Source organism: Lithobates pipiens, unplaced genomic scaffold, assembly GCF_037356315.1.
Source record: "Lithobates pipiens isolate NorthernLeopardFrog02 unplaced genomic scaffold, aLitPip1_a1.2 Scaffold_8, whole genome shotgun sequence".
In the NCBI taxonomy this organism is placed as follows: domain Eukaryota; kingdom Metazoa; phylum Chordata; class Amphibia; order Anura; family Ranidae; genus Lithobates; species Lithobates pipiens.
The window spans coordinates 275,238,949-275,264,077 of NW_027507903.1; the positions used below are offsets into that span (position 1 = coordinate 275,238,949).

At 44.4% G+C, this 25,129-nt stretch overlaps 1 protein-coding gene across 1 annotated transcript in view; it reads right to left on the reverse strand.

Annotated features, from left to right (window-relative positions):
• Positions 1 to 25,129, reverse strand: part of LOC143962680 (dynein axonemal heavy chain 3-like) — a 2,426,925-nt gene that overhangs the window by 915,897 nt on the left and 1,485,899 nt on the right. Inside the window, exon 45 of the mRNA XM_077472045.1 lies at positions 7,041 to 7,154. Within this exon, the coding sequence (XP_077328171.1) occupies positions 7,041 to 7,154 (114 nt within the window). The remainder of the gene's footprint in view (positions 1 to 7,040; positions 7,155 to 25,129) is intronic.

Genomic DNA, 25,129 nt, shown 5'->3' on the forward strand with positions numbered 1-25,129 from the left:
TGAGCTCCTGTCACACTAGGGATCACTGTGGGTACCTTATGAAAGCTCCTCCATGCACCATGGCTCTCAAAGGGCAAGCTACATGCTATTTGCTCTCCTTCTCCCAGGATGTTTGTGTGTTCCTACAATCTGCAGGATCATCACCGATCATCCGCCAGGGTGCCATGGACAAGTCACCACCTCTGTACAGCCAGCCCCCATGCTCTAGGTATGTCCAGTGTGTGAGGGCAGGGGGCCAGGTTCACGTGGGATAGATGTACTCCCTAACGTGATTTGTTTTCTGCCCTTCTCCTTTTTAGCCTCCAAATCCGCATGCTTCATCCAAAGTCCCAACTTCTTCTCTTGCTTCGTTTTGGCAGGGATGGAGGCAATTGTGACGTAACTGTCCTATGCCTCATACAAAGTCCCAACCCTTTTTCCTTTACACCCTTCTCCTTTTTTAGCCCTTCCTGGTAAGATCACCGGTTTATTGTCCAGGACAACAGGGACCTTGCCAGGCTGCAACATCAACCTTCCTCATCTAGGTCCAAACTAAGACTCTCTGACTAGGACCCATCAACAGAGGAGATATTCCCATTCCTCCTCCAGACACCATACCCACCGCCATGACAGCCGCTCTGATCACAGAGCCTGCTGGGGATGTGGGACACGAGTCCCGGAGGGAAAGTCACTCTGTGATCCGTGTTATGCCCAGGCAATTGGGGAGAAAGAGACAGAGAACCAACAGATGGAGTCTCTTGTTAAGCTTGTGGTGCAGCAATCCCCAAAGGAATGGAGTACAACCCGTACACAGAGCCAGTCCACCACTCTATCTGGCTCCATGGCTGATGAGGCCCATTCCAGCCTCCCCAGCTCTTCAGATAACGAATTGGTGAGAGATTAATTTGTCGATGCCTTCAACTTCACCCTGGTTTCTCCACTAATTAAGGTGTTCAAAGAGGCTCTCAAGTGGGAAGATCCTTCCACTCCTCTGGCTAAGCAGAGGAAGTTCTTTAAACATCAGGGAAAGGAACGTTCCAATTTTCCGCTCCTTTCTAAATTCAAGGATATTATTGATTAAGAGTGGAGCAAGGAAGATAAAAATACTTCTATGTCAAGCAAAACTTCCAGATTATGCCCCTTCAAAGCAGAGGAAGTGAAACAGCTGGAAAACGCTCCCGTCATAGACGCAGCTCTGATGCGACTGGCTAAACACGTCACTCTTCCCTTAGAAGATGCTGTATCTTTCAAGCACGGGTTTGAGAGGAAAATAGACCTCAAAAGATCCCAAAAGAATTTATGGGTTAGATGGTATGGCCTGGACAGAGAATGTGGACTCTGTACTCAGAGGTGTCTTAGAAGAACTGGCCAGGGGTTTGGCAGTCTAGGAATTGAAGCTGGCAACGGCCTTCCTGGGGGAAGCCTCAATCGACCTTATCCGCCTCTTGGTCTGGACCATGCTATCCTCTGTCATGGCTAAGTGGGCCTTATGGTTGCTCCTTTGGCTTTCTGATCCAGCATCTAAGCAGGCCTGGTGTAGGATTCCCATTGAAGGGCCCTCGTTGTTTCGTAACAGGCTGGATAGCACTATAACCCAAGCCATGATTGGGAAGTCGGGCTTCCTACCCCAGGATAGGTGTCTGTTTGGTCAGAAGAAACCCTTGAGCAGAAGACGCAGTAAAGAGCATTCAAGGGAAGCTACAGGACCGGCTGGGATTTCATAAGAAATCATAGCCGAGGTCAGACTTCCTTCTGAAAATCTGCTAAGAGCCAGGCATCCAGCGGGCAAGAGCCAGCTAAGTCATTTTGTGATTGGGCCCACCCAGGCGGGGTGGGTGGGGGGGCATTTGCTTCTCTTCCGGAATGTCTAGGTAGCCTCAATCTCAGATTTCTGGACCATCAACATGGTCTTCACATGCCACACATGGTCCTTCATCGGTACTCCTTCACCCAGATTTATTTCCACCCTGCTACCAGAGTCAGAAGAAAAGAAACAGGTGTTACTGTCCTACGTGGATTCTCTGATAGTACAGGGAGCCATTGAGTCTGTTCCAAAAAACAAACAGTTTCAGAGGGTATGTTCTCCTCTCTTCCTTGTGCAGAAGAAAAATGGTTCATGGTGCCCGGTGATAGACCTAATTTATCGCAACAAGATCGGAAAAGATTCAAAATGGACACTTTGTCTACCATCCGACAAGCAGTGCAGTGCAGATGCCTATTTTCATGTGTCGGTGGCAAAAGAATTCCACAAATACCTCCGGTTCAGAGTCGGGGAAGAACATCTACAGTTCATCTGCCTCCCTTTCGGGCTGATAACCTCACCTGAGTCTTTTACAAAGTTCTTCTAGCCGTGGTGGCCCTCATCAGAACACAAGGGATACACTTGTACCATTATCTCTTTACGACCTCCTGTTACTGTCCCAGATCAAGGAGCAGCTGTTGATCCACAGAGAGCAAGTTATCTCCACTCTGTATGAATTTGGGTGCCTCCTAAACTTGGAAAAAAGCCATCTGGAACCAGCCCAACACCTGGTATACTTAGAGGCCCAGTTCGACACGGTAGACAAGATCCCAATCATCCAAGGGAGAATCTCACGGGCTCTGAGCTCCTCATGCCTAAAGGCCTCACAGTGCCTAAGAATCATTAACACAATGGACTCTACGACCCCCATGGTAAAATGGTCTCTGTGGAGGTTGTGCTCTTTTCAAACAGGGTTCCTTCATCAATGGGATTCAGGGGACGTCAATCAGCCCATTCACATATCCTCAGTGATAAGGAACAGTCTCTTCTGTGGCTCCAGCACAGAAGTCTGCTCACCTGTCACTCCATTGCCACTGTCTTATGGGTCACAGTCACGGCAAGTGGGATGCTTGTCTTCACAACCCAGGCTCAAATGTCCTGAAACTACGGGCTGCCTGGTGTGCTCTCCAATCTTTCACTCTTCTCCTCAAAGGGGAGTCGGTTTTACTGAAAATGGACAACACCACAAGAGGCAAGGAGGCACTCTGAGTGTCACCCTGCTCGAAGAAGTCAAGCCCATCATGTCCTGGGCACAGAATACCTGGCCAATATTTCAGCAGTTTTTGTCTCTGGAGTTCAGAACATCCAAGTGGACTTCCTGTCTCGCACACAGTTGGACAACAACGAGTGGTTTCTTCATGTGCAGACATTCAAATGGATTCTGTCTTTGGGAGTCATTCCCAAAGTGGACCTATTTGCATCCCCCTGCAACCTCAAAATCAAGAAGTATTACACTTGTAACCATTGCAGAAACGGATATAATCTTAATGCTCCAGAGTGATCTGGAATATTTACCACTGAGAGACCCTTGACCCCCCCCCCCACACACACACATAAGCGTGACATCTAGTGATGGTGGTTTTGGTACTACAACTTGCTAATAGATAGATATCTCTGAGCATCTCCTTAAGTTTATACCGGTCTACAAATAAAGTCATGTGATTTGTGAATATACTGTATATCTTTGTGATGCACATCATGGGTTAAATGTGTGGGGTGCAAAAGGGACGTGTAATGGAACCACAGAAGTAATGAATATATTTGTAAAAATACTGTATTTCATTAATTTTAGGTAAATTCTTTTCTATTGGTATTAACAAGTAATCATACAAAAACAGTGCAATGGTTGCTCAAACGGCACCTCATCCCTTGTTGTCATGGGAGACCATACTCTTCCTGCAGAACTTTTCCCTTTGGACCAGTCCATCTCTGCAGTCTGGAACACAGCAACTTGTTGTGCAGTTCACATCAGAAAAAAATGTATTTCCTTTCACAGGTACACCCCCTACAATACACAATGCCTTTTGCCTGACTGCACTTCCACACACAGCCAATAGTTTCTGACATAAACTCACTGTAGATTAAACCATCTTGTGCCCGCATCCTCCACCAATTGTAACAAGGGACCATTGGCTCTAGTGGTAAATGCGTTTTCAGGTGATTCACAGCAGTCAGGAACCAGGTTTAGAGGGAAAGGCAGCCCATGTTTATTGTAAATGTCAAAAACAAAGTAAAAGTCCAATATATAATGTTTCCCTCACAAAGATTCTCTTTCAGTGATATGCACAACTGAAATACTAGCCCATCTAGCTCTATCTTTGGCAGTACCTCTGCTCTTTATGTTGGTCCTCAGACTATAGATTCTTTGAAGCCAACAGCTTCACTCTGGCCTTAGTCCGTTACCTGTCTCTTTCAGACACACGCGTCCTCTTGCTGCCACATGCAGCCTCTGACTCCTGGAGACCTCCTGTCTCCCTTGGATGGAGCAGTCTCCAGCTGGGAGCCCTGAGGTATTCCTATACCTTCATTATAAGGGCTGTGCTCACCTGAGCACACGTCCTGCTGATCCTCTACAAAACCTGGACACCGGGTTGGAGATTCCATCCCGCCCAAGATACTATGGAATCTCCCAACTACAGAACCCCATCTAGGTATACCAAAACCTGGAGAAAGCTGCAAATTAATTTTTCTCCACTCCACAGCTAAGCTCTGTAGTCCTGCACCAAGCCAATGTGCACACTCCGTGTCCTTTAAGCCACCGGTTTTCCAGTGACAGCATCCCATACTGTCACAGTATATAAACATGCAATATTGGGGCCAACAGCTCCACATGGGTCTTAAAAAATGCAATTAGGGAAGGAGCTTATAGATAAGGTAATTTCTTCTGGGGTAAAGTCTGTCACCAATAGAAAATGTTCAGAGTCATATAACCAGCCTAGAGCTAGGGATCTAATGGTGGAGCCAGGGAGAAGGGATTCAAATCTGGTGGCAATGAGGAACTATACAGGGTAGTATAATAGCATGTAAACTCCTCCAAAAGTGCTTCCTGAGAAGTAACCACTGTACCATTCACAGTGGGAATTTCAAGAACAATGATAAGGGGTCTATCATGTTGAGCTAACATCACCAAGAATCTATTATTCTTGTCCCGATACTCAAAATACTCCTGCTTACGTTTTTATTTATCTAGCCGAGTGACTTCAGCCATATGCAGATCCAGTTCCCAGAGAGCTGAGGAGAGGGAATAAAATCTATCAATGGTGGGGGAAGAGGAGTATTGAGTGCTAACATCATCCTATTTGGACTGTACAGTAGAAGTAAGCAACATTTGCTCAGACTTAATGGCAGAAATTAAAGATATGCATAATCCTCTAATGCTTGCCTTAAAGGCATCCCAAACCGCCATAGAAGGTTATCCAGCATTGGCATTCCAATAATCCTGCAAACTGAAGGGGAATGCATTTCTAAAAAATAGCATATTGAATCCATTGTGGCTGCAAAGGTCATAGACATCTGTTGTGGGACTGTGGAATAGGCCCTAGTATGTGGGTGAAGCCAGCACTATATCTCAATAAGAGAGGCATCTTGCCCCCACGTGGCCAAATCAGAGTTAAAATTGGCAGGGGAAACCAGCAGGGACTGAGACAGAATGGCATTAAAGTCCCCCATAAATAGGATTTTGGGGGGTATTGAGGAGTCAGCTTCTCCAACAACAGATATAAGGGAGCCATTTGGCCGGGTGGTGGTAAATAGGCATTTACAATAACATATTTCTGACTCCAGAGGAGTACAGCCAGCATAATACAAATCCCATTAGGATCTATGAAATGCCTTCAATCATAAAAGGAACGGTTTTACTAATCAAAATGGAGACTCCACAAGAATACATGGAATGCATGGTGTGAAACATCTTTTGCACCCATGGCTGCCCATTCGGTGGGTTTTTCTGCAACAGGACTATATGGGGGCTGTGTAATTTTAAATACTAAAATAGTAAGGAGCACTGGTATTTTGAGTTTAGTCCCCTGATATTCCAGGAGAGAACAGAAAAGCATTCATAAATCCCCCCCCATACCTAAAAAAACAAACAAACAATTCCCTACCCCAAAACCACCAAAAAACAAACAGAATAAACCACTGGTGTAAAGCCTTTACCCAAAACTCACAACTAGCGAACTCCAACTCCGAACTCCTGTCCATTCAAAAGTCCACATGGGGGAATGCCAGAAAACAATAGTCATATTGCTGATGCACATATTCCCTTTTTGGGGGGAAGTTACCTTTAGGATCAGTACAAGCAGCTATTCTTGGTACCCTTACCCCAAAGGGACTTTTTCTTTCTTTTTTGCTGATGCACATAGCCAAGCAGGCAAGATGACTACGGTAGCATAAAAATTCTCCCTTCAATGAACCAAAAAAATAACATGGTCTAAAAAGGTTAAATAAAAAAAGGAAACACAATGTCAAATACGTGGCAGTTGGGTTAAACCAATTCTATAGTTATTTTAGCGGTGTGCCATAATAATATTAGAATGCTGAGGATACCTTGTTCCCAGTCACCGGGAGAAAGGATCATGAAAGTCAGTCATATAAGGATGTGGGGAACATATATAGAACAATAGGGGACAGTGAGAGAGAAAGAGAAGAAGAAAAGAGAAGTGATGTGTAGTGAAATGTATAGGACCATCATGTAAACAGTAGCTTTAGCAGTTTTCCAGCTAGGTATCCACAGCGATCAGGTTCAGAAGGCCCGGCTTGCTACATGGCTGTAGGAGATGTCTTTGTGCTCGCTGACACTGCAGTGGGAGCTGACTACATGGCTAAGATGGCCGCTGAAGAAGAGGAGGGAGAAGAGGCCACCAAAGGCCAGCCCTGTTTTCAGCTTACCAGGAGACACGGTGAGAGGTAACGACATGCACGCCAGGTTGGCGGCAGACAGGGCAAGGTCTGCTGGTGGGTAAGAAGCAAAACTGCTGCGGCAGGATAATGAAAAGGATAGGATAAGAGTACAGGTGCAACACGCCCTGCTCTGTTCACATTTAGCCATGCCCCCCCCCCCCCCCCCATAAATAAGAATTTTTAACAGTATGCTTTAATGTCTGATGATATTGAGGTTTTTCTGGTGAGGTTTTTTTTTCTGTACCAAATGCCCAGGATGTCAGGATAGATAAAATCCTCACATATGTAATACATGGGTTTCAGAAGTAAATACAATAAATAATAAATGCAGTTATTTCAGATAATTGTTGGCTTTTGTTACCTGTATGACCCGAGAAAAATCCCTTAAACTGAATATATAGTGTGATTTTGAAGGCATGGGCAGAAAGGAAGTCGAGACTTGTCTGTAGAGATCCATTGTGGCCCACACAAATATCTGGTAAATAAATTAAAAGAACAAAACAATGAATAGCTTTGCCTTCAAAATAAGATGCATAGCCATCAATATAAAAACAGTTGAAAATATGCCATTTCTCAGATGGGCAAAGGACAATAGCACAGGATCTCAGTTTGTTAAACAAAATTAAACAACCCAGTTGATGTCATAGAATCAAATATTTAAACTTCCACTAAATCAGTTTTCCATTTAGGAGGTTAAGTGTACCTTTTTATATTTTCTTAAACACCGAGCTATAAAAATATAATTTCTATAGGCTAAATATGAATACACTGCCTCCCTAATGTGTGGTGTCCTTGACTCGCCAAGGAGAGTGAGAAAAATTTCAAAAGGAAGTCTCCAGCAGCTTTTAATGTTTGCCCTTTGATCGTATGCCTTTTATAGTTCCTGCAAAGTATCAATTTGACTAGCTTTCTTTTGATATTTGATGACCTGGATGCAAAAAGCATAATATGAAACAAATGATAAAGGAAAACAAGCATCAACCTACACAGTGATTTTCTTTAAGCACCAGGTTTTATATGAACATTTTAGATATTTTAATTTATTTTCAGCTGAGGCAACCTCAAGGCAATTGTATTCTGCTGGATGCTAAAACATGGAGGCACTTGACTGTTGCTGTATTGTGCTACACAAAGCCAAACCCAGATTCCTGCCTGAATATATAATACGAATAGCTATATTTTACAATATTTTAAAGAGGTGTTGTTACTAAGGATGGGCGAACGGTTCGGCTGGAGCATAAGTTCAGGCCGAACTTTGGTTGTTCGGATGTTTGGCGGACACCAAACAATATGCAGTGTTCAGGGCAAGTTCGTAAGCCGCAGGAACACCATTAATGTCTATGAGACACTAACATGGAAAATCAAAAGTGCTCATTGTAAAGGCTTATATGCAAGTTATTGTCATAAAAAGTGTCTGGGGACCTGGGTCCTGTCCCAGGGGACATGTATCAATGCAAATTTTTTTATTTAAAAACTGACTTTTTTCGAGAGCAGTGATTTTTTTTATGCTTAAAATGAAACAATAAAAATGAAATATTCCTTTAACTATCATGCCTGGGGGTGTCTATAGCACACCTGTAAAGTGGCACATTTTTCCTGTGTTAAGAACAGTACCGCAGAAAAATTATATTTCTAAAGGAAAAATTGTCCTTTAAAACTGATCGTGTAAATGGATGACCCCACCCACTTCTGACACCATGGGACCTTCCCCGCAGCTTCCCCATGGCATTAAAGGGGGGCAGGGTCATCTGCTTACGTTCCCGGCTGGCCCTGCCCTCAGCTATATAACAGCTGTCACCCAGAAGAAGTGTCACTCAGCAGGAGCCTCCCATGGAGGCGGACCTGTTGTAGCTTTTTTTTTCTTTTTCGGTCCATCATTCAGCGTGAATTTACATTGCTGGACATTTTTATTTTTTTATTTTTAATAAAGGACTTGTCCCAAGCTGTCTATTGCCTTTTTTACAATTTTTTACATTTTTTTGTGAAATGGTAGGGGTATAATGTACCCCGTTACCAATTCGCGTAGGGGGGCAGGATTTGGGGTCTCCTTGCTAAAGGGACTTCCAGATTCCAATAAACTGGCCACATACCCCCTCAACCACCGGGAAAGGGTTGTGGGGAGAAGGTGCTTTGTGGCCAGACCCCAAAGCACCCTCCCCATGTTGAGGGCATGTGGCCTGGTGCAATTTGGGAGGGGGGGCGCTCTCTCATCCCCCCTCTTTCCTGCGGCCTGCCACAATTCATTACAGCCACGATCAGTTTTAAATGACAATCTTTTCTTTAGAAATTGGGGCAGGATCCGGGTCCCAAAACACTTTTTATGACAATAAATTGCATATAAGCCTTTAAAATTAACACTTTTGATTTTTCATGTTCGTGTCCCATAGACTTTAACAGTGTTCGTGTGTTCTTCCAAATTTTTTGCCTGTTTGGATGTTCTGGTGAGAACCGAACTGAAGCCCATTCTGCTTATTTTTTGAATATACATAGAGCTAAAAAACAAAACAAATGCTTCTTACAAAATGGACAATGAAAGTACTTAACTAAAAGAATCCATGTAATTTTGTTGATAAAAAATAACATTTTGGTATGTCTAGAGTTATAAACTTAGCCTGTGGACTATGAACAATGGGCAACATGGCCACTTTCCAACACATTCAGGCTTACCTAATAAGGAGTTATATGTGTTTGGTATAGGTTGGTCACTTTTGGAAATCGTCATTGCTATTTGCAGGTCTTTATTAAAAAGGTTTAAGGTTTAAATCATCATTACTAAGTTAATATGATATAAAAAATAAATAGATAAATAAATAATCTTTCACATTTGATTTTTTAAGCATTGGCAGTGAATATAGTCTATCAGTCTGCGCTGGATGGAATTAAAAAAAATCACAATTTATTCTCATGTTCTGCATCCCCATTGAATTTATCCTACCCTCTCCTTACCACACCAATTAGTGGAAAATTGGTATATCTTTCCCTGCCCTCCTCCCTGCCACCTGATACACCCTGTGGGATTTTTCCTTTGTTTTCCTCCCACCTCCTCTCCTCTGTTGCCTCCTTCAACCCTTTCAGCCCTTCCACAAAGCTCTCCACCCTTCCAGTAATCCTATAGCCATATTATTTATCCTCTCACCTGGCCCAACAGTCCAACATTTTGATCTTTCTAGTTACTTCAACACATTTCCATCCTTTACCCAGCCATTTGACACACAGGGGTTAATTATTGATTTACTGATGGCAAATAGAGTGTTTACTTTGAAAACAAGCCAGCTGGACTTCATCTCATTATTTTAAGAAAAAATCTCCTTGCAAAGTGAACACACTATTTTTCATTAGTAAATCAACCTTTGGCTTTGAGCCATGCCTTCACACACCCACGTTTAATTGCTGCCCTAGTGTCTATAAGATCATAGTTACATTTTTAACCACTTCTTATCCGCTCACTGTACTTAAATGGTGGAGTGGAAGCATAGGCATTCTGAATCGATGTACTGGTATGTAACTCAGAACGGGTGCCCGAGTGCAGCTGTGAGGTCGCATATCGGTGCAATCCAGTGATGGCTGTGATCTTCAGATACAGCCAATCACAGATCGGAATATGGATACTGTCATTGGCCCTCCCGATTACGTGACGGCTTTGTCTAATCACAGTATAAACAGAGACATTGTGTCAATTCTCCCCGCTGAACTCAGTAAGAGCTCAGTGTGGGGGAGGGGGGACAGAGGCGGTGGATTCCTGTGCTGATAGCTCTCTGTGTAAGAGATGATTTTACAGATAGAGCTGTCAAAGATCACAGACTGCAGCCATCCCCACACAGTACACCACCAAGCACCAGTCACTGTCCCTGTCCCATGAACATCTTTCCAAGTGTCCTCACGAACATCTGTACCAGTGCATATAACATCTGTCACAGTGTCCCATCAATATCTGTACCAGTGCACAAAACATCTGTCAAGTGTCCCATCAACATCTTTGCCACTGTACCAGTGCACATAAACATCTGCAATAGTGCAATAGTGTTCCATTGCAACATCAACATCTGTCAGTGTCCCCCGGTGGACGATCAACATCTGTAAAACATCTGTACAAGTGTACCACCAATGAATAAATAAAAGAGTTACAGCCCCCCCATTTCCCTATGCTCGCATTCAAAGGCATCACACATGGGAGGTATCACCACAAACATCAGAGCAAAAGCAATGATTCTAGCACCAAACCTCCGTGTATTATATTTTGTATTATATTGTCTCTGTGTGCATTAAAATTCATTAAAATGTATTGATGTGTTAGTGTGCAAAATTACATTAAAAAAACTGCTGCACAAGTACCATGGGAGATACAAATTTGCATAACCCACCATTTTATTCTCTAGGGCCTCTCCTACAAAAATATATAATGTTTGGAGGTTCTAAGTAATTTTCTAGCAAAAATACAGATTTTTACTTGTAAACAAAAAGTGCCGGAAGAAGGCCTGGTCTTAAAGTGAATAATGCCTGAAGGTATTCCTTGGATAATGTGCCTCTCTATGTGGCTAGACTCTGAAAAAGTCCTACACATGTAGTGCTGCCATACTCAGGAGAAGTAGCAGACTGTGTTTTGGGGTGTAGTTGTAGTTCTTAATCTTCCAAAGAACTTTCCAAAAAGGGGTCATTTGGTGAATATTTGTACTGTTTTGGCATGTTAGGGCCTCAAGTACATCCGGTGCGACACATTTTTACAATGATTGGTACTATAGCTTGTAGACTTTATAACGTTCACACAGACCAAATAATATACACTAATTTGGATTATTTTTACCAAAAAAATGTAGCAGTATAAATTTTGGTTAAAATTCATGAAGAAAAATTTTTTATTTGCAAAATTTATAACAGAAACTAAGAAAATGCATTTTTTCAAAATTTTCAGTCTTTGTTCATTTGTAGCGCAAACAATTTAAAAGCCAGTGGTGATTATATACCACAAAAAGAAAGCTGTATTTGTGTGAAAAACATGATAAATATTTCATTTGAGAACAGTGCTGCAAGACTAGAGTAATTTTCATTCAAAATTCGGCAGCATTAAGAGCTGACAATTGGCCTGCGCAAGAAGGGAATGAAAGTGCCTAGTATTGAGGTGGTTAAACTAAGGTCTCTTTTGAATTATGACACATCCAGTGGGTTATTTTAGGGCATATGAATGTCACCCATAGGGACTGTTCACACCAGATACATATGCTCTGTACGTTGTGTTGCATACTTATACTCTTATCCTGTAATAGTCACCACAAAAGTACCTGTACAGAAAAAATTTAGATTTATATTGAAATTATTCCTGTCTTCCACATGGGTGTGTACTTATCTTCAAGGAAGTTTTTTGGGGAAATTCAGATCAGCGCAAATCTTATCAGAAGACACACCAGTCCATTGCAAGAGCACCTTCTCCCAAGATGTTGGCTGCTCTGTATTCCCTAGGATGTTGCATGAAGATGTATAATGCCAATGTATACTTACTGTATAAGTAAAGTATAATATCTAACTTTTTTTTACATACAGGATCCATTTGTACATACTAAGAGCTATTGATTTTTATAATGAGAGGGGGCCCAGACATTATAAGTGGACCTCTGCTTTAAATCATAATAGTCTGACCATAGAACCCTCCTACATTTGAAATACATCTTGTGGGAACAATTCCCTTATCTAGACTATAAGGCCGCGTACACACGCGGGGACTGTTCGCTCAACTTTGTCTGCTGAACAGTGTTTCGGCGGACAGTCCGCTCGTGTGTGGGCTTTCAGCGGACAGTTTCAGCGGACAGTCTGCTGAACAAAGTTTTTCGGAAATTCCGAAAAACTGTCTGCTGAAACTTTGTTTCAGCGAACAGTCCCCTCGTGTGTAGGCTTGTTCGTCAAACTAAGTTCCGCGCATGCTCAGAAAGGATTTACACGCCGAAGTTTGCATTGCAGTGTATAGGACGTTGTTTTCTAGTCCCGTCGTACGTGCCGTTCACGTCATCGCGCACGGTTTCAGCAGACTGTTTGTTCGTCGTGTGTGGCCAAGTCCGTCCATGCTAATTTTGAGCGGACTGTCCGCTGAAACTGTTTGACGGACAAAGTTGAGCGAACAGTCCCCGCGTGTGTACGCGGCCTTAGTCTTTCTTCCAACTGTGCATGCCATTGCTGAAAATATATGCCAAATATCCAGGTCGTATATGCTGTCCTATTAAATAGGACAGTGAGAAAAGCAGTAACCCATCATAGCCAGTCAGATTTTGTATTTATACTAAATGTTACTTTTTATACTAAATGAGCCTGTTGATATTTTTAGTTCCTTTAAAATAATTTTCTTTGCCAGCAAAATCTCTTTTGTCTCTCTCTTTTGTTTAAATTACTGTGAAATTTGCCAGATTGAGCAATATATTTAGATAAAAGCACCAGCTAGGAGCTAGGCGTAGCCTTTGCATGCTAAAAGTCACATTGTGAAAATTAGACTTCTGGTTTGCTTGTCAGCTAATAAACAATACTCTAAATGTCTCTTTGAAAGGAACATTATATGTGACACTTAGATTTTAAACTGCATATTTTTTAAAGCTGGATCACACATTTACAATGCTATGCAGCATACAGTCATTCTGGATGCCTTTCAAATAATAAACACGGCAGCCAAGAAATTAGCAATATTGTTAAAAACAATGCTATAAAAAAAATAGTTAAATGACAATTAGATGTTGGCACTTAATTAATAAGCAATACAAAATTTGCATACATCATTATTTATTGTACTTTCTTCCTTTTATTTGTGTGTGTAAATGTAATTGACAAACTATGACATTTCATGTATAAGCACTCATGAAAAATAATATTTACTGTTTGAATATACAATGTGGACCCTTGGGTCAATTCCAACATTATGGTCAATGAGTTTGCCAAGCTAACGTAAATGTATGGGTTGACCTTCATTAACACTAGGAAGTTTAAGCAAGGATGAGTTTGCTTCATGGAATAACATGTTTTGATGTGAATAGCGTAACATGCTTTAAATAGTTTTTTGATTTCTCTGCATCAACTGAGGTTTTGGAAGTGGGTACCAACATTTTTTGTTATGACATTCAAGGAACCATGTCTTTTTAATCCCAACTGTGAATCTACCAATATTATATTTGATAGGGTTGTTCATACTCATCAATTAAATTAAAGAAGTTGGCCAGTTTATACAAGAAGTGAGCTCAGTAGTCCATATGAAAGGCCCATTGCAACGTTGGAAATTACATCTTGTGCATTCCCTCTTGCTGCTCGTGTGTGGGCTTCAGCTGACTTTTTCAGCGTGCAGTCTGGCGGACTAAGTACTTCGGAATTTCCGTAATACTGTCCGTCGGACTCGCATTTCGGCGGACAATCCGCCCGTGTGTATGCCAGTTCGCCGTACTTTTGAAATGAGCGGACTTTTCCCGCCCGGAGAAAAGTTCGCTCATTTCGAGCGGGTATCCAGGTAGGCGGGGCCCGTGAAGGAGACGTCGCTGGCCCTGCCGCCTGGTATGGACTTAAAGGGGAACCCCAACGCTGAAAAAAAATCGGTGTGGGGGTCCCCCCCAAGTCCACAACAGACCCTTGTCCGAGCACGCTACCCAGCCAGCCAGGAAAGGGGGGCGAGCGAGCGCCCCCCCTCCTGAGCCCTACCAGGCCGCGTGCCCTCAGCATGGGGGGTGCCTTGGGGAAGGGGGGGCCGCGCGGCCCCCCCACCCCAAAGCACCTTGTCCCCATGTTGATGAGGACAAGGGCCTCTTCCCGACAACCCTGGCCGTTGGTTGTCGGGGTCTGCGGGCGGGGGGCTTATCGGAATCCGGGAGCCCCCTTTAATAATGGGGCCCCCGGATACCGGCCCCCCACCCTATGTGAATGAGTATGGGGTACAATGTACCCCTACCCATTCACCTGTAAAATAAAAGTACCAAAAAAAACACAACACACGAGATAAAATACTTTATTGCACAGCTCCGGGGGTCTTCCGTCTTCGGGCGTCTTCTCGCCGGACTCCTCCGCTATCTTCTTGTAGCTCTTTTGCTAGCGGAGGAGTTCGGCTTTCTTCCTCGCCGCCGGCCTCTTCTCCTGACTTCGGGTGTCTTGTCCCCCTCTTCGGTTCTTCTGCCGGGCTTCTTATAGCTCTTTTACAGGCGGTGGCCCGGTCTTCTGTCGCAGCCGCCGCCGCCCCTTCTGTTCTTCTTCTTCTTCTTCTTCTTCTTCTCCAGGAGATGTTGCCTCGACGATCTCTCCGGCCGGAATGCCAGGGCCGCACTGCGCGGCCACTTATATAGGGACAATGGGGCGGTGTCCCATGGCTTTATGTCACATGGGTTGGTCACATGGGTTGATGTCACATGGGGAATATGACATTGTAAGGGGCGGGGTCACCATGTGACACCAACCCATGTGACATAAAGCCATGTGACACCGCTCCTTGTCCCTATATAAGTGGCCGCGCAGCGCGGCCCTGGCATTCCGACCGGAGAGATTGTCGAGGCAACATCTCCTGGAGAAGAAGAAGAAGAAGAAGAAGAAGAACAGAAGGGGCGGCGGCGGCTGCGACAGAAGACCGGGCCACCGCCTGTAAAAGAGCTATAAGAAGGCGCGGTGGCCCGGCAGAAGAACCGAAGAGGGGGACAAGACGGAATATGAAAATCAAGAAAACTGTCCACACAGAATCTTGAACAAAAAAAAAAATCACCGTCCACATTTTTGTTTTCTGTTGAAAGAATCAGCTTTAACAAAGTGACATATATATTGTTTTTTTAAAGAGATGTTTTTTTTTAAGAATCATACTTACCTAGATGGATGCAGCATCAAGCCGATGCTGCATCTGTCCCTCTAACACTGAGAACCAAGTGATCAAAACACCACCAATCACTCAGTTCTCTCAGCTCCCTGGATTGCTGGCCTGTGGAGGGGACGTGAGCTTCTGGCTCAGGCTCTCATCGGTTAGTGGAGAAGCTCAGTCGGGTGGCAGTCCAGGCATATGGGCATGGGCGGATCCCGATTCCATTGTCGCGATCTTGCCCGAGCCTGGACTGGTTCTGTTACGTCAGCTGACAGCTGGCTTCAGCCCGCTGTCTGCTGAAAATGGGTCACAGGAGTGCAGTACGAATTGCACTCCTGTGATCCATAAGGAAAAACTAGGCTTTATTTTCATGATATTGCCATACAAAAATATTTTTTTGCAACCCTTAAACAATGAAATGCAACAAAACCAAACAAAACACATTTTTTTCACTTTTTGACCAGTGTTAGTTTAAAAAAAATACTGGTGCTGTAGATAAAAAGTGTACATTTTATTTTATAATTTGTTCTGTTTAAAATTACACTAAAAATATTATTCTGGTGCAAAGAATAGCTAACTTTTTTGCAAATTAAATAAGGTGTTTTTTTTTTTTTTACATGTACTTTTTTACATGTGAAATTTGTAAATATAGGTAAATGCTTTCAAATATTAAGGAACAAACAAACCAAAACAAAAATTTAATTTTAATGTTTGATAAAACAGACATTTTTATCAGGTAAATAGTTGAATGGAGAAGGAGAATAAGAAGTTCATTAGGGCTGATTATATTAACAGCTTGCCGACCAGCCATCGTCAGTATACATCAGCAGGTTGGCATGATCCTGCGAACCGTCGTAGCTTTACCTTGGCCCTTTAAATGCCTATAACAGGCACACGCATCCACTACACAGTGGGGAAACCGATGCACGTGGCCAGTGGTTGTGATGACCGCTGGCCACGCGCGATCATGGGCACAAGAGTCAGAACAGGGATGTGTGTGTGTAAACACACACATCCCTGTTCTGTGAGGAGAGGAGAGACAGATTGTGTGTTCCTACTAGTCAGGCTGGGACCTGCTGATCAGCTGTGTCCAATCACAGCCCAGAGCCATGTGTTGGCAATGAACACAGTGCTCTGTACAGATGGAACAATCTGTATGTTTATTTTCCCTAAAGAGATCTTTAGTAAAAAGCAGCACACATTACACAAATTAACACTTGTTAGGCACGCATTTAACCCCTTGAATCCATTCATAACTGACACCTAGTAAACAGTGTTTAGTATGCTTCAGTTTGTGATTGAACAGGAAACTCTGTACAGAGCTATTCCTGTCCATTCATTCTGTGCAGCTGAAGCTACAGAGATGGAGATGGAGGGCTGTGTCTTCAATCTCCTTTCTCTGTCTCAATGGTGAAACATCAGAGGTCTGTTTTGTTGTAGAAATTTTATGAAGCTGTATTTACTATGTATTGTTATAGTGCCTCCCAGTGTTAGTTCTCCCACAACCCGCTCTAAAGGGCTGACTGGGGCAGACTGACGTTGTTTGAGATCTCTTTGCTCCTTTGGTAGTGAAAAGCTTCTTGGGGATGTAGAGAAGTGTTTGTAGAAAAAAAAAAATAATAATAATAATATTGTAAAATAAAATGAATAAAACAAATTGTGGAAAAATAAAATAAAAATAAGAAACTGACACTAGAGGCAGAACTACCAGGGTCACAAACGCGCATACAACCGGGCCCTTGCATTCCACCACCAGGCTCAGAGGAAAGCCTGGGATCAGGGGGGCCCTTCATGCTTTCCTGCACCGGGACACTGAAGGTAATATTTATGCCACTGCCTGGTACATTGTAGAAGTGCCAGCATGCAGAATATAGTCTCTAAGTAAGCAGAAATTCAGGTTGTCACCCTGTCTATCTTTACATAAATGACAATTGTCTGTATAACAATTTGTAGACAATACTATTGTTTAAACGCACAGTTAAGTGGCTATATGAAGGATATGAATGGCACAATAGTCTGCAGAGAATAAAGAGGATCCTCAAGCACTAGACCTTTTATGTAAAAGCAAAATGCCCAGTAAAGTCTGAATTGCAGCTGGGGAAAGTTACAGGGCAAGTTCCAACATTTTACAGCAAAGTCTTGAACATATATATATATATTTTATGTTCTGGACCAAGAGCTTGGAGGCATGCCTGAGGCCCAGCATTGCCGCAAGCTCAGCTGTCTGTCCTAAGTCACTTCTGTCCTGTCTGCCATCAGATTGTCAATATGGTCTACTATTTCTAAAAGAGAAACATGACAATTTCAAATTGGTAGGATTACATGAAATATTGTAATTATTATAACATTTACAATTATACTGTGCTGCTTATTCTACTTATAGGATTTTTTTTTTTTAGATTAAAGTTTATAAAAGATATTCCTGAGAATATCCAGAATAATATAAATGTAATATATTTGTTTAAGTACTTTTTAAATATTATGTTTAACTTCCAGACTTTGCTTATACATTATATTTAAATCTGCTGTAAAATGGATTTATATACAGACACTTGTTAAAAAAAGGTCACTTTTCTGTGTTTCTTGAAAGGGGCTTATGAAAATAATTTTTTTGAGTTTAACAATAACAAGGTAAAAAAAACTTTTAGGGGGCGTGGCTTGGCGCGCATCGGGAATGGCCGCTTGAGACAAGAGCTCCAGGAGACCCACAGCCCGTAAGCTCTCCCTTCGGTCTATTTCAAACCGCATCATGCTGAAATCGGCTCGCCACCACACCGGGACGGGAACGGGAGCTCGCCGTCAATCCGGGACCCCCCATACTCAGAGTATCCAGGATATTTTCACCTCACAGGCCCGAGCAGGCGGCAGCACACCTTCTAAGATGGCGCTGCCACGAGGCGAGGAGGATGACCTCAGCGATGGCTCCTTGTCTACAGCCGAGGACCCGGTAAGCGGGCTGGGGAACCCCAACCACCCTCTCACGCTGGGAGACATGACCTCAATTGCGTCTGATATCAAGAATACGCTTTTCTCCGCAATTACCGATCTTAAAGCTGACTTGCTGTCTCTCACAGAGAAGATGTCTACACTGGAGAAAGCTGAGAGCAAGAGGGACAGGACTGTACGCAGGCTGGAGGCTACAGCAGCCTCACATGCGGTCCATTTAATTAACATTAATAGACACCTGGAGGACCTCGATAATAGGGGGAGGAGGTGTAATATCCGGGTGAGGGGGATCCCAGAAACTGTAGGCCCTGATCAGATTACTTCGGCTCTGAGGTCAGTGTTTAATAACCTGCTGGAAAACCCTATTGATTCCCCCATTGACTTTGTACGAGCGCATAGGGCCTTGAGAGCTAGGCCCCTGGATTCAGCCCCTCCCCGAGACGTTATCTGCTGCCTCCAGAGTTTTCAGCTGAAGGAGGAAATTTTAAGCCAAGCCAGAAAAAACGACCGGATTGTATTCAATGAAGCGGAGATTTCGTTGTTTCAGGACTTGTCACCTATAACCCTGCAAAACAGACGGGCGTTACGACCGTTACTAGAAACCCTTCGTGAGAGAGGCATCGTTTATAAATGGCGCATTCCCTTCGCCTTGCAAGCTACATTGGAAGGGAGGCAGTTTTTGCTTCGGATGCCAGAAGATCTTCCAGATTTTTGTGCTGGCCTACATATCCCTTGTGCTGACTTACCAGAATGGTATGCTGAGTTTAAACTCCCCCAACCTGAGCTCAGCCCTCCTAATACCCCTTTGTCCTCGCCAGCTAAACCTCCGCAGAAGAGGAGCAAAGTCGGGCAACGTTCCTCCAGGGAAGGATCCTGCGCACCCCAACCCTCCAGGCAGTCCAGAAATCGAGATCGCACTTGAAGAGAGGCTGACTGGATAATGGATGATTTTTACCTCTGTTCCCCTCTTCATTTCTTTTTGTTTTTGACAGTTTGCACTTTGCACGTTGTTGCATGGTTTTGGGGGGGCTTACTTGGACGAAGGTTGCTTCTTGGCCTGCACCCCTTCCCCCCCCCCCTTTCCCTCAGACGCCACTTCCATCACAGACTTGAAGCGGGTTCTTTGCCCTGAGGGGTGAATATTTGCTGTGCCCTTGTTACTTGGATCCTACCAGCTCTTCTCTCTTACCCACCCCTCCCCCTCCTGGTGGGCACATAGATCTCCCCCTCGACCCATCCCAGGACACTTCCTCTGGCAGATCAAGCATTCCTTATTGCACTCTGAAATACATTAAAAACCTTTTGCATTCTTTAACCTTAATTGATGCATGGCGCACGTTGAATCCCAGTGGCAGAGACTTCACTTGTTATTCAACGCCCCATGATAAATACTCTCGCATTGATTATGTTTTTGTGACTCAAAGAGACCTACAGAATTTAAGAGATGCTCGGATAGGCATACAGTCCCTCTCAGACCATGCCCCCATTTCCCTTTCCCTTGACCACCTTGGAGACAGGCCTAAGACGTGTATGTGGAGGTTGAACCCGGCCTTACTAACGGATCCAGAACTACTCCCCAAACTGACTGACGCTCTCAGACATTACTTCCTTGATAACGCTTCCGAAGAGCTCTCCCCCTTGACTATCTGGGAAGCTCACAAGTGCGTCATGCGGGGGGAGCTCATCCGCGCAGGGGCTTCTCGTAAACGGGTAGCCGCCCAACAGCTCCGCACGCTAACTGATAAAATAGCTCGTTTGGAACTTCGACATAAAGCAACCTTAGATTCCCTACAGGCTCAGGAACTGTTACAAACCCGCCAGGCACTTAGGGATCTGTTAGAAACCAGGAGCAGACGCACCCTTTTCTTGAAAAAAAGAATCTACTATGAGAAGGGGGATAAGGGGGGGAAGATGCTAGCTAGGGCATTGAAGGACGCTTCCCTAGCCAATAATATCTTAGCCATTAGAACAAACGACGGCACTCTGACAAATAGGACCGACAAAATTGCGGAAAGCTTCCATAAGTTTTACTCCCGTCTCTATAGTGTCCCTCCCCAGCATAATCCAGGGGGACAGCTAGGAGATAGGAACCATATTATAAAAGACTATTTAGTTCAGAGCGGTATGCCGACTCTTTCCCCAGAAGCTGCTGAATCGTTGGAACTCCCCATCTCATCCGAGGAGCTTTCGACAGCGGTTAAGAACCTTAAAGCGGGCAAAAGCCCGGGCCCGGATGGGTTCACGGCCCACTATTACAAGGTCTTTTTCAATCTTCTTGAGAACCCTCTTCTGAAGGTCTTTAATTCGCTCAACGAACCACGCAATCTACCTGAAACTTTTCTGGGCGCGCATATAACATTACTGCCTAAACCAGGGAAGGATCCCTCGGTCTGCTCTAATTATCGCCCGATCTCCCTCTTAAATTTAGACCTAAAAATCTTGGCGAAAATAGTGGCGAATCGTTTGCGGTCTTTTTTGCCTCATTTGATAGGCGCTGAGCAGGTGGGGTTCATGCCGGGAAGGGAGTCCAGGGACAATGTGACTAAGGCTCTGAATTTAATACACCTGTGTCGCACCACAAACGTCGAGGGCCTTCTCCTGTCTATGGACGCGGAGAAGGCCTTCGACAGGGTCGCATGGGACTACCTGTTCCTAACCTGCGGCCACATTGGCCTACGACCCCATATGTTCTCATGGATCTCCTCCCTCTACCAGAACCCTACCGCCCAACTCAAAATCAATGGCACCTTGTCAGAACGGGTATCTATTCACAATGGTACGAGACAAGGCTGTCCTTTATCCCCCTATTATTTATCCTATCCTTGGAGTCATTTATTCGTACCATTAATAACTCCCCTGCCATTGAAGGCTTCCGGGTTGGCCCGAAGACCTACAAGGTAGCTGCGTATGCAGATGATTTATTGTTTTTCCTGGTTCATCCCCATTCCTCAATCCCCAATCTGCTTAAGGCTTTTTCTGACTTTGGTTTTATGTCTAACCTCAAAATCAATTACACTAAATCGGCGATTAATATTTCACTGCCCCCGGCCTCGCTCAGTTTAGCTCAGCAGAACAGCTCCTTCAGGTGGGTTGCGGATTCGTTGACTTACTTGGGGATTCAGCTCACACCACAGCTCCCAACCATTTACACCAAAAATTTTGTACCTTTGCTACGACGACTGGAAATAGACTTGTCTAAATGGTCACTTAAACATTTTTCCTGGTTCGGCAGGGCAGCCGTCATTAAAATGGTGACGTTGCCCAGGGTCTTGTATTTACTCCACACTCTGCCTGTAGAGCTACCAGCGAGTTTTTTTAAGTGTTTACACTCTATTTTGCGGAAATTTCTTTGGGCGGACAAAAAACCCCGCATTTGTTTGCGCACCCTGACACGTCCTAAAACAGAAGGAGGCCTAGGGTTCCCCGACTTTAAACGTTACTACCAGGCGACACATCTCGCACGTATTATCGACTGGCACTGTCACGCCAACGGTAAGGACTGGGTCCCCCTGGAAGAAAGTTTCTCACGAACGCCTCTTAAATTTTCGCCCTGGATCCCTTGGAACAAATGCCCAGCGGGCTTGACACAACACCATTTAATTAAAACCACTCTAAAAAATTTTCATAAACTCGTGGCAGCACACCAGATAGCGTCAGTTCCAGGGCCTATGTCCCCCTTGACACAGAACCCAGACTTCCCACCTGGCTTGGAGCCAGGGTCCTTTTTATGCGCAGATTCCTCTCCTATTCTCATCTCCCATCTTGTTTCGGCGGGTCGGACGCGTATGTACAATGATTTACGAAACGATGTCTCCCTGCGAGCGCTACCCTTTTGGAGCTATAGACAAGCTTGCCACTACATACTGACACCTACGCGAAAAAATGCTGTGATGAGAGATTTCACCACCTTCAAATCCCTATGTCATAAGAGCGAACCAGTGGCGAAAACCACGTCTGTTTTGTACGCATTCTTACACAGTCTCGGGGATCAGGACACACCCAAATTTAGGGCTCAGTGGGAATCGGCCCTCCAAACCAGGTTTACGGACATGCAATGGCAGAATGCTTGTACACTAGCACATAAGTGCTCCATTAGCACTAGATTGCAGGAGAATTCATATAAACTCCTCTGACATTGGTATGCCACTCCGGACAAAGTGAAGAGATGGTACCCGCTGTCCTCAGACCTGTGTTGGAGATGTGGCGAGGCTAAGGGCGATATGCTACATATATGGTGGGATTGCCCCAAGATAGGTAGCTTCTGGGTCCAAGTTCTGGGACTGATTAGGAAGATTACAGACACTAAGATGACTCTCTCACCAGCCTGTTGCCTACTTCACATTTCTGACTTCCCGCTGGGGAGATATAAGAGATCCCTAACCAAACACCTTTTGATGGCAGCGAAATCGTTGATCCCCAAATACTGGAAATCTCAACTGACACCGTCGGTGAAAGAATGGTTGAGCGTGGTTAATTTTATTTACTCGATGGAGGAGACGCTTGCTATTGCAGATGAAACAGCTGACAGATTTCACACCACATGGGCCCCATGGGTACTTTTTAAGTATTCGGACACCTTTTCTAGATCCACTGGGGGCTGATTGTGATACTTTTTCACTGGACGGATTGTGGTTCTCCGGTTCTCACCCCCCCTCCCCCCCCTCCGGGCTCGGAGGGGTGGCGCTGACAGATACCCTCTGTGGCCAGGGGGGCTGCTCCCCGGGGCCGCTTGGCCCTCTCTCACTTTTCTCTAACATGGCTCACACTTGCACTCTCTCCTTTTTTCTCCTTTTTCTTTTTCTTATCGTTCCCTTCTTCTCTCCTTTTCTACTCCCTTCTTTGTATTTTATGGTCAAGACCTCAGATACCCGGTTACTGATCTCTAAGCATAAGTTTGATTAATAGACATGTTCTCAACCTGCTTATGTATAAACTATGCATTGCAATTGTTTCCCTCCGAAGATGTTATCCTGGTGCAAGTTCACATTTTCTTTTCTCTGGAGGATATGTTCAGATTCACTGTTTGTCTGTTGATATATAACTGTACATGGCGAGATGATGTAATCTTTGATTGTGATTGTATCTGCTTCTTGACTCAATAAACTCTTTTAAATTGAAAAAAAAAAAAAAAAAACTTTTAAAGCAACAAGGTGATTGAAAACTGATAGGCATGCAGTCACAAGCATTAATGTTAAAGCTGGCCACACACTGATGCAATACAGTGCAGATGGAAGAACCTCCCAGCTGTGTGGAAGCAGGTTGTGCCAATATTGGTTCGGTAACCTAGCGGCTGGCCCGAGACAGGGGAAAGAGTTAAGTCATGTGTGCTCACTTCCTGGGATTTTTGGTCCCAGCCAGCCCACTTGTGCTAACAAAGCGGGAAAGGCTGAGTCCTTTACTGGTTTTATTCCGCTCACGGCTCATGGTATCAGGACTGCTGCACCTTACATTACCTATCCTGAGCCTGTTCTGAAGTTATCCAAAGGCGTGCATGTTGGTTTTTACATATATATCTATATAAAGCACAAAGGGGTATGAAACTACACTGCCACAAAAGGGTTAACTCAGCAAGACAAGGTGAAGGACTGTAGAAGCTAAAAGTCACCAAGCAACAAGGTGTGGTACCTTGTAAGATAACAGGTCCTCTGGTAGTGCAGGGGTCGTTGTCTGGCCCACTTCCTAGTGATCAGTATGCAGTAGCAACCGTATCTGACCCTGTGTTATGGAGATCTATGGCCTGGTGTCAGGGCTGGGCTTGGCCCTTCCTTCTCTGAGCAGGCCACTCAGCTGTCAGCTAATTGCCAGCTCCTATCTCTCCACAGTGATTCATCTGTTGCTGATATCCTGTTTGTTAGTCCTGCCTTCTTAAGCAATCCAGCCCAGATGATCTCTACCTTCGCCTAGTTCAACATCACAGAGACTATCTCCTGTATTCCTGTTAAAGACTTGCTTGGCTGACATGCTTTCTGGCTCCAGATCCTGCTTGCTGTTCCACTACGATGATACCTGGCTCCCTGACTTTCTGGCTTGTCTGAATATCCATTCCGGTTCCGAACTTTGGTTATTTTTTGACCACGTTTGTTCTATTTACTTTTATTACTAAATGACTGTGATTTAACTGTACTTCTGTCTCAGTCTGATTCATGGTTCCTAAAAGTAGGCGAAGGCTATGAATTCAGAAGATGCAGTCAATCCACTTGTTGGCAATATTTTTCCAATCCAGATTGGATGAGCAGGATCACCACATGGATCAGTTTGCCATGGTGTTACAAATGCTCCTGAGTAGGGATGAGCTTCGTGTTCAAGTCGAACATACGTTCGACACGAACATCGGCTGTTCGCCTGTTCGGCGAATTCCGAACGTTATGGGCCGTTCGTGCCAAATTCGTGTGGCGCTCACGGCCCACAATGCACTGCGATGGCGCAGTGCATTGCTGGCTCATGATTGGCCAAGCATGCACTGTGACCCCGCATGCTTGGCCAATCTCAGCGCCGGCAGCGAGGAGAGCCATGATTGGCCACAGGCAGGATGCCTGTGGCCAATCATAGCTCAGGCTGTGTAGTACACGCCCCACACTATATAAGGCCGCCAGCGCGGTGGCCTTGTGTAGTGTGTTGGCGTCTGAAGCAGTTAGTGGGTGTACTGTGTACCTTCAACACAGTATACACCGATCGTTATCGGCCGATTTTACGATCTTGCTCTTCTGTAG